Source organism: Lynx canadensis, chromosome C2 (genome assembly GCF_007474595.2).
Source record: "Lynx canadensis isolate LIC74 chromosome C2, mLynCan4.pri.v2, whole genome shotgun sequence".
In the NCBI taxonomy this organism is placed as follows: domain Eukaryota; kingdom Metazoa; phylum Chordata; class Mammalia; order Carnivora; family Felidae; genus Lynx; species Lynx canadensis.
The window spans coordinates 7,871,530-7,888,048 of NC_044311.2; the positions used below are offsets into that span (position 1 = coordinate 7,871,530).

General features: G+C 52.6%; 1 protein-coding gene across 4 annotated transcripts in view; it reads left to right on the plus strand.

Annotated features, from left to right (window-relative positions):
- LOC115523343 (myosin VIIA and Rab interacting protein) overlaps positions 1-16,519 on the plus strand; it is a 373,872-nt gene that overhangs the window by 292,261 nt on the left and 65,092 nt on the right. For all 4 annotated transcript variants that reach the window (XM_030329285.1, XM_030329288.1, XM_030329290.1 and 1 more), the window contains exons 9-10: positions 5,295-5,448; positions 13,399-14,036. In XM_030329285.1, coding sequence (XP_030185145.1) covers positions 5,295-5,448; positions 13,399-14,036 — 792 coding nt within the window. The remainder of the gene's footprint in view (positions 1-5,294; positions 5,449-13,398; positions 14,037-16,519) is intronic.

Below are 16,519 nucleotides of genomic sequence, written 5' to 3' on the forward strand. Positions count from 1 at the left end.
GAAACAAAGCTTAAAACCCAGTTCTTCTGTCACGCTGGCCACATTTCCAGTGCTCAGCAGCACCTCTGGCTGGCGGCTACAATATTGGGCAGCCCAGATGCAGAACATTTCCATCACTCCAGAAAGTGTTATTGCACAGCATTGGTCCAGGGTTTTAGAAAAAGAGGAAGTGATAAACAGGAAGAGATAAACAGAGGAGGTGATAAACAGAAGAGGTGATAAATAGGAAGTGATAAACAGAGGAAGTGATAAACAGGAAGAGATAAACAGAGGAAGTGATAAACAGGAAGTGATAAACAGGAAGAGATAAACAGGAAGTGATAAACAGGGAGTGGTAAATGGAGGAAGTGATAGAGGAAGTGATAAACAGGAAGAGATAAACAGATGAAGTGATAAACAGGGAGTGGTAAATGGAGGAAGTGATAGAGGAAGTGATAAACAGGAAGAGATAAACAGATGAAGTGATAAACAGAAAATGATAAACAGAGGAAGAGATAAACAGAGGAAGAGATAAACAGAGGAAGTGATAAACAGAGGAAGTGATAAACAGGAAGAGATAAACAGGAAGTGATAAACAGGGAGTGGTAAATGGAGGAAGTGATAGAGGAAGTGATAAACAGGAAGAGATAAACAGATGAAGTGATAAACAGCAGCGATAAACAGAGGAAGTGATAAACAGGAAATGATAAACAGGAAGTGATAAACAGAGGAAGAGATAAACAGAGGAAGAGATAAACAGAGGAAGTGATAAACAGAGGAAGTGATAAACAGGAAGAGATAAATAGATGAAGTGATAAACGGAGCGCATAAATGCAGAACTATGCCTGATCCCTGGCCAGAGCCCGGACATGAAGCAGCGGGCCAAGTCTTGGTTCTTGGGGACTTCGTGGAAGTTGGTCGTCCCCACCTCCCCACCTGCTGTTCCCACCCTGGACGCTCATCTGCGTCACCCGCCAGAGCCCCACTCCAGCGGTTCTGACTCATGGGGTCTGGAGTGGAGCCTGGGCCTCAGTGTACTTGACCCAGATCTGCCCAGGTGAGGCCAACAGGCTTAAGGACAGCCTCTTTCTATCCCAGGAGGACTCCCTGACCTCTGGACCGTGGACGGCCCTGACCGTCTGCGTGGCCTCAGTGCCCCATTGACCTGGCCCCCGCTGGCTCAGGGAATAACTATGCAGAATCCCAGACAGCGCAGGCCCTGTGACTTTCGCTGATCTGCAAACACACTGAGCCCATCCCCAGGCAGACAGGAGCTCTCGTCCCTTCTCTTGAAAAAAGTTGACTGCGATTGTTCTCTTTTTAATTTCCTCCCTTATTGTGTGGTGCTCTGCCGGGAGGGGGGTCAGTGCCACCAAGCTTTCCAAGCCTTAAGGTGCAATATCCTAAAACTGCAGGGGTTGTAATTCATTGAAGGCCTGTCTCTTTGGGCGTGTATATACACAAAATTGCTTTAGCAATAATTTGATGATCCTACCGATAATAACGGTGGCAACAGCAGGCGCCAGACTCTTAGGATGTGCCCGGTGACCAAGAGGCACCTCTCTGTCCCTTCTCTATTCCTCCCTATTCTTCTCAGCCTTTCCTCTGGTGTTTCGGTCCCTTCCTCCCTCATATTTGCTCTCTCCTTTGAGGGACTCCAGTATAGACCTAAAGTATTTCTCATTAGTTATGATTACCAGATTGAATTTAGTATCTATGCCTGACCCTAAAACTCCAAAGCAAAAGCTTGGTCTCAGTTGTCATTCATACAAGCGCCACTGTTGATCCCTTGGCCCCCAACGCCTGATACTAAAAACATTCTCTCCCTGTGGCGCGGCCTCCTTGAGAGCAAAGGCCACTGGGGAGCCACGGTCAGGGCCTCAGCGAGCCTGCCCCGTTGAGAGCCCTAGCCACCATCGCAACAGCATACCCTTCCAAGGGCTGTGGGCAGCACATGATGCAAAGGAAGCTGTAACAGAGGTAACTTGTGGTCGTGCTGCGTGTTTCGCCCAGAGCAACAGACCCAGCTGGTTCAAGTGCCAAATCCCGCCAGGCTGGAGCATATTAGCCAGGAGCTCATTGTTCCCAGGCTTCCAGCACAGGCTCCACACAGCATGGAATAGCATCAGCCTGGAACCGGATAGACCCGAGCTCAGGCCCTGCCTCTGCCCCCTGACCAACGATGTGCTTGGGCAAATTAGTCCACCCTGGCCTCAGTTTCCTCGTGTTTGTTTCCTCGTTGTCCGGGCTAGGTGGCAGAGCTTAATAAACACTCTTGTTTTGACTGATATTCATCGAGTGCTTTTGAGGTGCCAGGTCTGACACTGATCCCTTTACATGAGGAAACTGAGGCATAGAACAGCTGAGGTTCCACCCAGGATCCCACATAGCAGGAGGAGAAGCTGGCACGGACCCCCTGCCTAACATGCCCCATTAGTTAGTGCCTGAAGAGTTGAGGCAGGCCTGTTTCCAAGCTCGGGTTCTCAAGTTCATCCCTGCGAGGCTTTGCTGGCTTTGCAAGCTTCATATTCCTGGACCGTCGATTCCACCAACCATTCTGGGCCCTCCTTGCAATGCACGTGCAGATGCTAACTCAGGTCAGCCCTTCCTGACATCACCAGCCCTGTTTCTTCCATGGACACTAGGGTGGGTAAGAGAAAGGAAAGAGAAGAGAAGCAGAGGTCATGGGTAGGAACGAAAGAGTGGGCACAAAGGTCCAGCCAGGGTAATGAGCAAGTAAATGACTCAAGTAATCCCATCACTTCCCAGGAGCCATAGAGGTTGAACTAACTGGTGAGTAAAAGCATTATCGTGGCGCCATCTGCTGGACCATGTGCTTATTGCAATGAATTTGTGGCAAAACCAGATCTGGGTCTCAGAACTGGGGTTTTTGCACCCTGGCTGGACACCTGGCCAGCAGCGTCCTGAGACCTGTAGAAGCCAGATCTTTGGGTCTTCTGTGACTGTCAGGATATAGTTCTCTTCTAGTGTGAAAGAGCAGCTTGCCTGAAATAGATTATAAAAGTCTGGTGTCCCCAACTCTCATGAAGAACACAGATTCCATCTTCCATGTTGGACCCAAAGGCCCTTTTCATTTCTTGGGTTTGGCTTTTGTAGGTGGGGGAGCATTTTTGAACCACAGAAATGGACCCAAGCCACCTCTTAAAGACACATACGGGCATACATAAAATACCATGCGAACCACCATAAAATGCAACATTAAATATCATTTTTGTCATGATGTAAACATGTATTCAGTGGTTTATAGTTGAGAAGCTTGCAAATATAAAAAAGGAAGAGAAGGGCATATAAAATTGCTCATTGTGTCCTTGGCGATAGATCATCAGCTCCTTTAGCGCCAGACCTCCGTCTTACATCCTGTAAATTCAGTCACAGACGTGTAACCAACCATCACATCCAAAAGACCATCCCTGCCTTCAAGGAGCTCACAATCTTTGGCAGAACTGACATGTCGTAATAATGACTGTATCAGAGTATGGAAAGATCTGTGCGATGACACAGAAGGGCGGTCTTCTTGCCAGACCTTGGAGACATGAGTGGTCAGGGGTGTAGGCCCTGAATACACAGGAGTTTGCCATAGAAGGATTTGGTCCTTCATTTTTTTTTTTAATGTTTATGTTTGAGAGAGAGAGGAAAGCACAAATAGGGGAGGGGCAGAGAGAGAGGGAGACAGAGGGTCTGAAGCGGGCCCTGCGCTGAGAGCGGAGAGCCCGACGCGGGGCTCGAACCCACAAACTGTGAGATCACGACCTGAGCCGAAGTCAGACACTCAGCCCGCTGAGCCACCTGGGTGCCCCTGTCCTTCATTTCTGGGAACTTCACTGGACCATCAGCCTTGATCTCTGTTCTCTCTGGTAGCTGATCATCATCTGTCAAGGATTTAGCAAAATCATAGATGGCCCCCTGACTACCCATCTCCATGAAAACCTTGGTTGTTGTCAAGCGTCAGAACTGTTGACGCATTTACTGTGTGCAGGGCAAGGCTAAGTTTCCACATCTCCCAGGGAATTCAGTCATCTGGCCAAGGTGTCGTAGCAGAGGCCGTGGTGGAGCCCGGGTACGACTGAGTCCTGACCTGGCTCCAACCACCGCAGGGCCCTGCTCACCACTCTCCCAACATGCTCTCCTTTCTCTCCTATTCTTAGCACCTATGGTGGAGGGTGGACCTTACCAAGAGCAGCGTTTCTCCCTGGAAGGGAAGGCAAGGGGGGCTGTTGGCGCTGAGGTCTGCCAGCAGGGGGAGACAGACTGCCCAGGGGCCGGCATTAGAGCTCAGTGCCTTGTTTCCCATGGGAGTCACAGAGGCTTGGAGTGGCTCTGTCCTTTCCCTCCTCACTTGATCAACACGAAAAGAGCAAAATCAATCACCAGGGAGGGATAATCCCTTGATGAAATGACAAAGGGAAAAATTGGCCTCTTTCTGTTTGATGAAACTCTTTAAATACAGAGAACAAACTGAGGGGCGGTGGGGGGTGGGGGAGGGGGAAACGGGTGACGGGCATTGAGGAGGGCACTTGCTGGGTTGAGCACTGGGTGTTGTAGGTAAGCGATGAACCACGGGAATCTACCCCCGAAACCAAGAGCACACTGTATACAGTGTGTGTTAGCTAACTTGACGATAAATTATATATATAATAATTAATTTATATATATTAATTAATATATATAATATGTACAATTAATATATAGTAATAAATTAATACATGTAATTAATATATAATATATACATATAATTCTTTGTAACATTCGTAACATATATATGTTTGTGTATATGTCATAACATATACATGTGATACAATTCAAACGTGTTTCCCCCTCACCACTTCTTAGGTAACTGTCTTTTCCCTGCTGGGTGGGAACATGTTGCAATAGTTGTAGGTTTGTGGGCGGCCACACTTGGCTTACTTAGCCGTCGTAGCATTTTCATGGTGCTAGATCTATCTGTGCTGCAGGAACTCTCGGGTTTGGAGGTCTTCGGGGGGAAGATGCTTTCCTTTTCCGGCACAGTTGGCCTCAGAAGTGTTGCTGCATAAAAGGAGCCTTACGACACAGGCTCTGTCGGAGGCCGCTGCATCTCTGACACTTTCCGGAAGGCCTGGCCAGCTTGCGGTGCAGCAAACAGGGCACCGTTCCTGTGGTTATACAGCATTACGCGCTGGTTCGCAGCTTTTAAGGCTCAGCACAGGAAAAGCCATCCTGCCTTCTCCACGTCGTATCGTCCGCCAGAAAGCGCAAGGCTTTCCTCCCGGTGACTCTCGCTCAGCTCACCCTTTTCCCCTCTTGTCTCTCCTCAGCGATCCCAGTCTGCGTTCTCACTCACCAGAGAAGATGCCCCGAGGACCCCTTCGCTGGAGGCTACGTCAAGGCCGCCCAGGGGCCAGGACCAGCCACCGAGGGAGGAGGCGGCCTTGCCCATCTGGAAGAGCGCGGACAGGCTGGACGACACAAGTAACTGTTTTAAGCAGCATCTGGTTGGTCTGTGGGTCTCCGAAGTGCTGTCTGGGGGCTTCTTGGCTGTTGAGTGGCCCCCCTCCATCAGCCCGAGTCGGTGTGTGCCCCCTGGGGGCCGCTGAGCCACCAAGTCACGAGGCCTCTAGCCCGGTCCACGCTTGTAATGTGGTCGTGTTCCCCACGGGGCAGGTTCCTGCTGAGACCCACGGGCCAGCGGGCGGCTCCTGGGCCAGTGCGCTACGGTCCTTGGTTCACGGTCTCACTCCAGCCTCCTGCCTCGTGGGCCGGGAGAATATGTCTCAGGCAGGCCAGAAAGGCTAATCCCACCTGGCAGGGCATTTCAGCGTTCAGAAGGCTTTGGGTCCCAGAGTGGGTTGGTTTGAAGGGTGTCCTTTTTAAAACCCGACATACTAGTTGGGGTAGCACTCTCTACTGTCCCAAAGGAACCGAACATTTAGGTGACTCAACACAACAGTTTAATTTCTCACCACACACCGGTGCGGTGCCGCGAACGGGCCTTCAGAGGCCAGAGGCGGCTCCTGCTTTGTGGCTCTGCTGTGCCCTGTGGCCTCTGACTCTTCCACTGGGTCCTTCACCTCGGCCAGCAGTTAGAGGAAGAGAGAATGGAGAAGTCAGTGCACCTGCTCCCTACCCGCCTCAGCAGGGAAATGGCCCAATGGCCCGCACCACTTTCACTCCCAGACCGCAGGCCAGGACCGGTCACACAGCCCCACGTTGATGCAGAGGGCCTGGCAGACACAGTCCTGGCGTTGCAAACACATTCCGGCCACACAGCTGGTCCGGGAGAGGGGCTTTCGTGGCCAGCTGTCATCCCCGCCACACCTGAGAATGGCATGCTCCCCATTCTTCCTGCTCCTGCTTCCGGAAGGCCCTGTCTCTGCATAGAGCCCTTGAACTCACCTCTCCAGAGACCCGACATCCACAACACGCGGTCCCTTGTAAACCTGTCAAGTCACATAACCCTTCCCAATGAGGAGGCTCGAAGTGGCCTGTCGCTTTCCCAGAGTCGCACCTCAGGAGGCCGTGAGGGGGTTGGAACGACGTGGGTAACGGCCGAGGGCCATGGAGCGGCCTGGCCAGGCCACCTCGGTCTCCCCGGCCCGTGACTGACTGTCCACGTCAAGATGCTCACTCCACCCTGGCCCAGGCCTGTTTTTTCCTCACCTAGATACACGCAATGAGAGCTAGGACCACTGTCCTCACAGGAAGAAACCACAAAAGGGTTCTCAGCTCCCAGTGTATGTCAGCTCTGCCCTCCCCTTTTCTGAACAACACCACAAAACCTCGCAGCAAAACATTCGTCTTAGAAATATGCTTTTAAAGATGGTGCTATCATTTGCTGCTCTCTAAGGGAAAAGACTGAACTAACAGCTATTGAAGCAAATTCCGATGTTCCATGTTCTCCCAGGGCAAAGAATGGCCAATGCACTGTTTACTACAGTCGTTCTAAAGCTTTTTTCCAAACAGGTCACTTCCATGCGTTCCATGTAGTAGAACCCATTGGGAGAACCTGCAGGGATTTGGTGAAACTCATGAAACGGTCTTTCTTTATGTATATGGTTTGGGCTTTGTTTTGTAATTGCATTCTTCCATTTAAATTTTTTTTTTTAATGTTTATTTTTGAGAGGGAGAGAGACGGAGTGTGAGTGAGGGAGGGGCAGAGAGAGAGAGAGAGAGGGAGACAGAATCTGAAGCAGGCTCCAGGCCCGGAGCCGTCAGCCCAGAGCCTGACGCGGGGCTCGAACTCACAAACTGAAGTCGGATGCTCAACCGACTGAGCCACCCAGGCGCCCCACATTCTTCCATTTTAAATGAGCTTTACTTTCCCTTCCTCCTGCTGTTCATTCATTCAGATTCTTTCTTTTTTTCTCTCGTTAGCTCCCACCAGAGACTGAAAGTCCCCACAGAGAAGGGACTGTAAAAGTTCCGCAAGGCATATGAGGATGTCATATAATAGATCGTCAATAAACAATAATAACTAACTTTTAAAAATACTCTACGACGTACAGGGTTCATCTGCAGGCACTGTTTTATTCATTCCTCCAGGGTCATTATCTTGTGAGGGGCAGTGAGGGTGAACGAGTTTGAGATCCCACAGCTAGTGTGCCCAAACCCAAACATCGTGGCCCCAGCTTGTGGGCTCTTTCAACCACTGCATGATAATAAGTGCGTCCCAACTCCATAAAAGCAAACCAATAAACAACAGCAGCGACAAAGAGCCTTTCAGAATCCATGCTTAACACACTGATACATTTAGAAGAGATTATAAAAACGTCTGACAAACACTTCAATTCATGAAATAGTTCCCTGCTGAATTATGAGCATTCCAAATAAATTTGGAAAGGATTTTAATTTTCAAAATGTGATTTTTTTAACCTAATTTTCTGTAAAATAAAGCACCCATATTATAATTCACCAGTTGTATATAAACAAAATTTAGGGGTGCCCGGGTAGCTCAGTCGGTTAAGCGTCTGACTTCAGCTCAGGGCATGATGTCATGGTTCATGAGTTCAAGCCCCATGTGGGGCTTTGTGCTGACGGCTCGGAGCCTGGAGCCTGCTTCGGATTCTGTGTCTCCCTCTCTCTCTGCCCCTCCTCTGCTCATGCTCTCTCTCTCTCTCTCTCTCTCAAAAATAAACATTAAAAATTTTTAAACATATATATATATAATTTAGTTCAACAATATCACACACAAAAGATTTCATACTCAAAAGCTCCATGCATCCCTCAGGATGGAGATTTAAAGTTACAAACATATAAAGCCCTTGTGCAGAAAACTGCAGGGTGTTTTGAGGATTGCTTGGCCTTGCTAAGGTCTCCAGGCCAACCCCAGAGGTGCTGAGGGATGTCTGATATGTTTAGCAGGAAGCAGATTATACCCAGGGCCCTTGCCCCATGTCAGCGGAGCAGAAATGGAGACCAGCGGAGACCCAGAGGTGGAGAGCATCTTAGGTTAATGTCCACTGGGCTATTTTCAGCACTTCTGTGTATGCCTCGGGGGAAAGGTCGCTTCCAGAGCCTGCTAATTCACGGTCAGGGTCAGCCGTAGAGACGCCATGGGCTGAGTAAACCAAAGCAGATCCACTTGGGGCCTTGGCAGGGCCGACCGCAGTCCGTGGATGTCTCCCAAAACACATCTTCCCCTTACAGACCTTGGCTGTGCGCACAGCATGTGCTCGGTGCTGGGACATTGCAGTCAGGGGACAGCGCCTGCTCTTGAGCCGTTGTCTGCACCGTCGTGAAAGAGGATGTGGAGAGAGGAGAGAACGGAGGGACTCAGGGTCCCCGGTGCATATTCCCGGAGGACTGAGAGCATGTGGTATTGGAGCCCAGGCGCAGCCTTGAGCTGTTCCAGCCAGGAAGCTAGACAGCGAGGTTTCCATCGAGTCGGGCATTCAGGGAGCCGGCTCTGTTTTTGCGGAGATAGAAGTCGGTCAACTTCTAGCTTCCGCAGAGGCCCGTGGTAGATGGGACCATAAAAGGCGGAAGAGAGGAGCCAGCAGTGGCTGAAGCCCTGCCCGCCCTGGGGTGGGTGTTGAAGGCAGATGCGTGACCGCAGAGAAAACACAGTCCGCCCTGGAGCCAGGCAGGAGCGGCCTTCTCAGGGCCTTTCTCTTTCTGGCTTCCTCCCACGGCCCCAGACAGCCTCGCATCGAGAGTTCAGCCTCGTCCCTGCAGCCTGTGGGTGTCCGTGTTCACTAACAAGTAGTCTTTACCAGCCCAGGACAGGTTCCAGAAATGCTCAGGGACTGGAGGTAGAGCGGCAAAGAAGACCCAAGCTGTGGTCAGGGTGGCGGCGGGCCAGGGGTGATGGGGGTGGACGGCCAAGGAAGTAAGCTGTAGTGTAGTTTAAGGGTTTAAAAGTGAAAGCTTCCTGGAAGAGCCCAGAGAGCAGAGGGGCCAGTCTGCCCAGGAAGCAGCCGGTGAGTTGGGCCTCCAAAGACCACCCAGAAGGCAGACAGGGTGACCGATTGTAAGGCCCCAGGGCCACACCTCTCCCCTCGGAGTGAACGCTCCCCGCGGCCAAGGCGGAGTCTGCTTTGCATCGTGGGGGTGTCTCTGTTGGCAGACTGTAATGTGAAGACTTGAGGACCTGTGGTTTATTTGGAGGTGAGCCCAGGAGACACAGAGAGGGGAGGGGACAGGAGACAGGAAGGGAAGGCAGGCAAATGACTCATTAAACAGGATGGCTGTTCGTCCCCACTGGGGAACTCTTAAGAGCCCGCATAGAATACTGTCCTGCGCAACAGACAGGGGAGTGGGGAGACTTATCCACCGGCTTCCCCTGTCATTCGTTGAGGGCTGCATCCAGGGGGCCGGGATCGCCCCCCGCCCCTGGGGCAGCCCAGCAGTCTCTGGTAAACAGAGCACACCTCAGGCAAAGAATCACAAGTGCTGGCAGTTGGGAGCCCAGAGGATATATATACCCTGAAATGATCCACAACGTCTGCTGCAGAGAAAATCAATATTGCCACTTACTGGCCATTCATAGCCTCACTGAGAGAGAGCCCGGGCATTTCTGGAGAAACCCAGGTGGGCTCTTTGGTCCCTGCCTTCCACACCAGCTGACTGATGCTATTGGGATGTGGCATTGGGAAAATGCCAGCAAAATAGAGACCCTTTTTCCCAGAAGAAGACCTCCATTACCACCACGGCAGGTGGAGCCCATAACAGGTAAATGATAATAACACCCTCGCTGGCCTCTCTTCTGAATGTTTCCATGGCCAATGAAGGCAGTGTTGCTGTGGTCCGGAATAGCAACTATGGGGTAGATGGATACATATACACATGTACGGAGTTCGTGGTGCTGCCCTGTGACGTCAGATAAAAATAATGATAGTATAAGCCCATTCAACAGGTAGAAGATAAAAAAGGCTGAGGGGTAGCGGATAGTATGATCGATGCTTTACACAGGTTGTCTCGTGATAATCCTCTGACCGCCACGGAGGGCACACTGTCTCCATTTTCAGGTCAGGGAACTGGCACAGGAGGTGCTCTCTGACCAAGGTCGCCTGCCAGGAATCCCAGTAACTGGGGCTCAGCCCTGGATCTGCCTGAACCCACAGTCCCTGTTCTTCACCCTGCCCTAAAGCAGCCCAGGTATGGGCGAGGGGAAGAGTGCTATTACGACCGTCCCCTGCTCTGAACAGGCACATGTAACACCCTTGATGGGTGTCCTCTCATTTAAACCCCACACCCAACCGGGGGGGGGTATTAGCTGTACCAAGGCTGAGAGGCTCTCAGAGCTTTCTGCCCAGGCCCCCTGACTCCACAGCGTCTGCTCTCCCCTCTGCACAAGCTGGCCGTGGGGCAGAGCGGGCTGGAGAGGTCAGAGATGCAGCCCCAGCCGCGGGGGCCTTGTCCTGGGGCGGGGGGGGGGGAGGGCGCGGTCATGCGCGTGATCCGTGGGAACACAGATGGGGTCATGGAATGAGCCCGACAGGCTATCACACCAGGAGGACTCGGGGAAGGAGGAGGCCACATCTGGGCAGGGGGAGAAGCAAGTGCTCTAGAAAAAGGGGGGCCTAGGACGTGAGGCCTTTGAGGGGTCACCAGAGCTCTGCCACATGGAGATGTGCGGAGGGACCCCAAAGATAGCGGAACCAGCCAGAGAAAGGCAGGACCCAGGCCCTCAGGCTTCCGGGAGGGCTGTACTCCAATCAGCCGCCACCGGGCTCAGAATGTAGAAGGCCTGTGTTCTGACTCCCGGCGAGAAAAGGGAACTCAGGTGTCCTGCCAGCCTGGGCGGCTAAATTAGAACTGGGTCTCTGAGCTGAGAAGAATGTCCAGCCAACATCTGAATGCCCTTCAGGCTGTGGTTCTAAAGCAGGGTCCTGGCCAGGCCAGTGCTCCGTGGACAACACCGTGAAATACTGATAACCTTCATTTCGTTACGTGAGACAGTAATCATCTAATGGGTAAAAATGAATCTGTGTTTGAAGTGGCATGTGACGGGACGCTGCCCCCATGTCCCAGCACAGCAGCGCTGTGGCCCTGTAGGCCTCAAGCCCAGGAGCTGGTGTCCACACACAAGTTAGTCCCCAAAGCCCCAGGATCCTCATCACCCAACCTCCAGGGGGTCCTGTAAGGCTCCTCATAAAGGAAACAGCTTCTGGTGGCAGTTGCTGTGCCCAAGGCCGGTGAGCTCCGCCAGGTACTCAGGGCTGAGAAGGACCGGTACATGGTCCCCAGGCACATGGGCAGGACACGTCGTCCTTTTAGGCTTCGGCAAAAATAAGACAAGGCAACTTTCACCCCCTGGCGTGCAGATCAACCCTCAGGGCCCCAGTCAGCAGCCATCACAGATGCTCTGAGCAAAACTGAGCCTAGCTGAGGGCCAATCCAGGCCATGACCCTGAACTGAGGACCTCTCCAGCCTCACAGCTGACCAAGGGTTTCCACAGCACAGGCTATAAGGCAGGGCTGCTTTGGCCTTGGGTAGAGAGGCCCCTCATCCCGACTCGGCCCGTTATGGGCTCTGGGACCTTTGACAAGTTACGTAGCCTTGCCTACCTTTGTTCCCCCATCTGCAAGGTAGGATTGGGGATACCAAGTGCTTTCTCCCTCAGATCCTCTTCAGAATGGGGCACGTGCCCCGAGTTGAAGAGAAACGTACGTGCGGAACAGGAACAAACCCTCTCTCCTCCACGACCCACACAGAACGCTTCTGGGGCCAGATGTGTGGGGTTTTTCCATTATCAACCAACTCACTGACCACAGCCGGGTATCCTGCAATTCCATGCTGACACTGTCTCCCTGGAGTGAGCCCCAGGGCTCACGCAGCCAAGGGCTCAGGACTGCGTGACTTCGGATACCAGTCGCAAGTCCCAAGCTGTCACTCGCATTTTGACCAGCCAGCTATACTCAGGGTTCCCACGGCCTCCTCCCGAGGTGCAGTAGTTTGCTGGAATGGCTCAGCTCACAGAACTCAGGGAAGTACTTTTGTCCATAATAAAGGACACAGATGAACAAGCAGATGAAGACGTACATAGGGTGAGGCCCTGGAGGGTCGTGAGCACCGAGGAGCTGGGGTGTGCCACTCTCTAGGCACATGGACGTGCCGACCAGGAAGCTCTCAGAACCCCCTACTTCGGGGACTTTTATGGAGGCCTCATTCTGTAGGCACAATCAATTATCAACTCATTTTCCAGCCCTTCTTCCTTCTCTGGAGTGTGGGGGTGGGGCTGACAGCCCTAAGTTTCTACTCATGGCTTGGCCTTTCTGGTGGCCAGTCCCATCCTGGAGTCCCCCAGAGTCACCTCCTTAGCATAAAAGATGCTCCCAGAACCCAGGAAATTCCAAGGGATTTAATTTAGGAGCCCTGTGTCAGGAACTGGGGTCAGAGACCAAATGTTAGCAGGAACCTGGACAGAGTCTGGAGTGTGTGTGTGTGTGTGTGTGTGTGTGTGTGTGTGCATGCCTATATCTTCTTTCACACACGCCGTCTCACAGGGCTGTGATTGGTGAGATCTGTCCAAGTGCCAAGGGCAGGCAGGGTGTATTAACCTCGAGGGAGGCCAGGGAGGGTGATGGAATCCTCTCCCATCCAACCGGGAGAAACCATGGCCCAAGGGCAAAAGGCCAGACCCGCGGTTGCCAACGGTAGCTCTCCCTTCACCTCTTCTGTGCCCAGCCAGCCTAGGGGAGGAGGGGGGCCATTCTGAGGAGGCCGAGGTGACCAACTACCCAGGTATATGTGCAATAGAAGCCTGATCTCTGAGTTTCTCCCCATCTGTGGAGCACTGGGGCCTCGAGGGACTTCCTGGGGACCTTCAGCTCTGCTAAAGAGGCGAGGCCTCGTGGACTTCCTAGAGTCCGCCAATCCAAAGACCACCACAAGCTGGTCATGGGGAAGAGACACACAGCAGCCTCACCTTGCTGTCAGGTGATAACAGCCCTCTCTGGTTTCTCTCCTCCCACCCGCAGACCTGGCCGAGGTTTTGCAGAGCCCCGACGGGAACTGGGTGGCCCTGAAAGATGGCACTCTGCCGCCCACCCGCCTGCTGGTCAAGCCCAAGAGTGGCACGTTCCAGTCCCTGGAGGCAGCCTCCCGCGTGACATCCGCCTACGAGGAGATGGGCTCCGAAAGTGAGGAGGACTTTGACTGGAGTGAGGCCTTGAGCACACTGTGCCCGCGGCCCCCAGGCCTGCCCAGGAGCCCCCAGCCTCAGCCCACACAGGCCCAGGGTTCGGACCAAGGCCCCTCGGCCACCTCCGCCTCCTCCGGGCTCTCTCCCAACCCCGAGGCCATGTGCTCCGACTCAGAGACGTCCTCTGCGGGCTCCTCCCGGGAAGCTGGACGCCGGGCCAGACTGTCCTGGTTGCAGAGGAAGGCCCCCAGGGACCCTGCCGCGGAGAAGATACGCCTGCAGGGAGAGCTGGACGTGAACTTCAACCCCCAGGCAGCCAGCAGGGAGACCTCGGACAGCAGCGAGCCTGAGGAGATGCCCCAGGCTGCGGACCGGAAGGCCAGGAGGTGGAGAAGGGCCCGTGTGGGCTCAGAGGAGCCGAGCGAGGAGTTGTCTTCTCCCAACGCCCATTGCCAGGGGCCGGATGCACATCAGGTAATAAAACCGGGTGCGTGCAGGTGCACGTACACGCTTCTCAGCAAGAGGTGCCCTTCTGCCAGCATGACTGGTGCCGAAAGGGCTGGGTTTAGAATTCACAGACCCAGATTCTCACCTTGGTTTGCTGGGAGGTAGCTGAGTGGCCCACACAGCTCGCGTCACCTGTCTGGGGTTCCACGACCTCCTCTCTGGAGACGAGCGCCGACAGGTCAAAGTGGGTTTGCAGTGTTGCCCCCAGACCATCAGCATCAGCACCACCTGGGAACAAGTTAGAAATGCAAATTCTCAGGCCCCGCCCCACCCAAAAACCCTGGGGACCTGGTGCGGCATCTGCTGGAACCAGCTCTCCTGGTGAGTCTGCTGGACGGAGGCGTGAGGGCCGCTGGCTCAGGGTTAAAGGTATGGGGTCTAGAGTCAGGCTGCCTGGCTTCAAATCCGGCTGTGTGGCCTTGGGCGAGGGCTCAGTTCCTTCCTCTGTAAGTGTAGATCATTTTACCAGCCATTTCAAAGAACGGTTCTGATGCACGAAAAAGGTGAGGCTTATAAGGAACCGAGCTCTGTCCTAGACAGAGTACAGGGCTCAGTAAATATTATTCCAGTATGATAGCTCAGGCCACAGTTGACTCACATTCTGTGACTCTTTCGTCCGCCTCACACCCCCTCTACGTGTCTTCAGTGGCCTTGCCAACATGAATTAGTTCATGAGCCTCCTTTGAGACTCTGTGATGAAAGTTACAGACTCTCTACCCGGAAAAATGTACCCATACACACACACACTCACGCACCTGGCACACACACAAATATACACACACATACACATACACACAGGCGTGCACTCGAATGTCATTTTACGTACAACGTCACGTAGTTCGTGCACCCCCAACCAGATTAATTCTGTAGTCTCCAAAGACACCCTGCTCGCTCGCAACTCTGTGCTGGGATCACGCTGTGCCCTTGCCCCTCCCTTGCCTCTTCCCGGCGAAGCGCGACGCGGCCAACTGAATGTGGAACTTTGTGGAGCCCGCTCTCATCTCAATATTTTCTAAACTGAAAAGCGACACAGGTGGCCCAGAGAATTGAAATGACTTCATGAAAACAATGGGTTGCATTTGAAACTGAGAGTCTAACGGAAGAATCTTGTTAGGTTGCCCCTGCCTTCTGTAGGCTCACATTACTGTCGGGTTGACCTTTTACACTCCTAGAGAAAGCACACCCACTTCCGGAACCTCACTGCTTTGCCAGTAGCCCTTAGCCACCGTGCTCTGCATTCCTAGTTTGCGTCTAACCAAAAGCAGGCCCTGGGTCAAGAATTTGGATGCAGGTTTAGGTGGGAGGAGATCCCAGGAACCCCAAGAGTGAGCCAGGGTGGCGAGAAAGGCCTATTAAGGCTGACTACTGAGGCTGTGCTCTCCAGCAGGGACCCACTGAGAAGCCACACGGGACACGCCTCCCCCCTGAGGACAGGAGCATTAGTCACAGTCTCCCGTCTCCCATTGGTAGAGAGTGGCCCCACCCAGGAGAGAATTAACTGGAGACACAAGCAGTTTCTGGAGAAATCCTGCAGGCAGAGACACCGGGTCTGAAGTGGGAAACTATCAGTAGCCAGAAACTATCCCTCAGGACTTCAGGCAACTCAAGCACCTTCAGCGGATACAGGCTGGGACGTCACCAGTGGCTCCGACAGTGCCCTCTTGGGAATGCATCAGCCAGATCCCTGCTCTTGAGAGACCCCGTGGTGAAGATCGTTGGGGACTCAGAGGCCCTGGGTCACAGAATCTGGCAGCGGTCCTGCCTGAGCTGCTAATGTATCCCCTAGAAAACATCCTTTCTTTGCTCCAAGGTCTCATTTGTTCCTCCGTAACACGAGACCATTATTATCTAGCTCAAGTGGAGACTGTCCTACAGAGACTTTGGGTGACTTACCTGAAGGGATGTTCTTGAGGGCTGTTGGCCTGACTCACAGGCCGGCATCAAATGCCGCGTATCCACAACAGCTGGCTGCATGAAGCTTCCTATTTATTCTGAAGTGGCTTGAAAGTTGTCTTCCGGTGGCAATATTTGCAAGGCATTGATAGAGAGAGAAGGCAGGACCGGCAGAAAAGCGCTTGGGACCAGCGTCGCTTCTGCCTCCCTGCAGTGTCCTCTCCTCCCCAGTAGGTGGCAGTGGTGTTGCACCAACAGAGACTTCAAAACTGGCCCTCCTGGCTCTCCCTCTTAGTTTACTAGGGCAAGTCTCTCTTCTGTCTTCTCAAAAACAAAACTAACTAAAAATAAAAATAAAAATAAAAATAAGCACACACACACACACACACACACACACACACATCTCCAATACTGAGGGATGCATCGTTTTTTGAGAAAAGTATGAAATCTTTTGTATATAAGTGTGAACATATATATACGTGTATATATATGTATAGTATTTTTAACTGCATGCTTTTTATGAAAATTTATATTTAATATAAATATATATATATTAT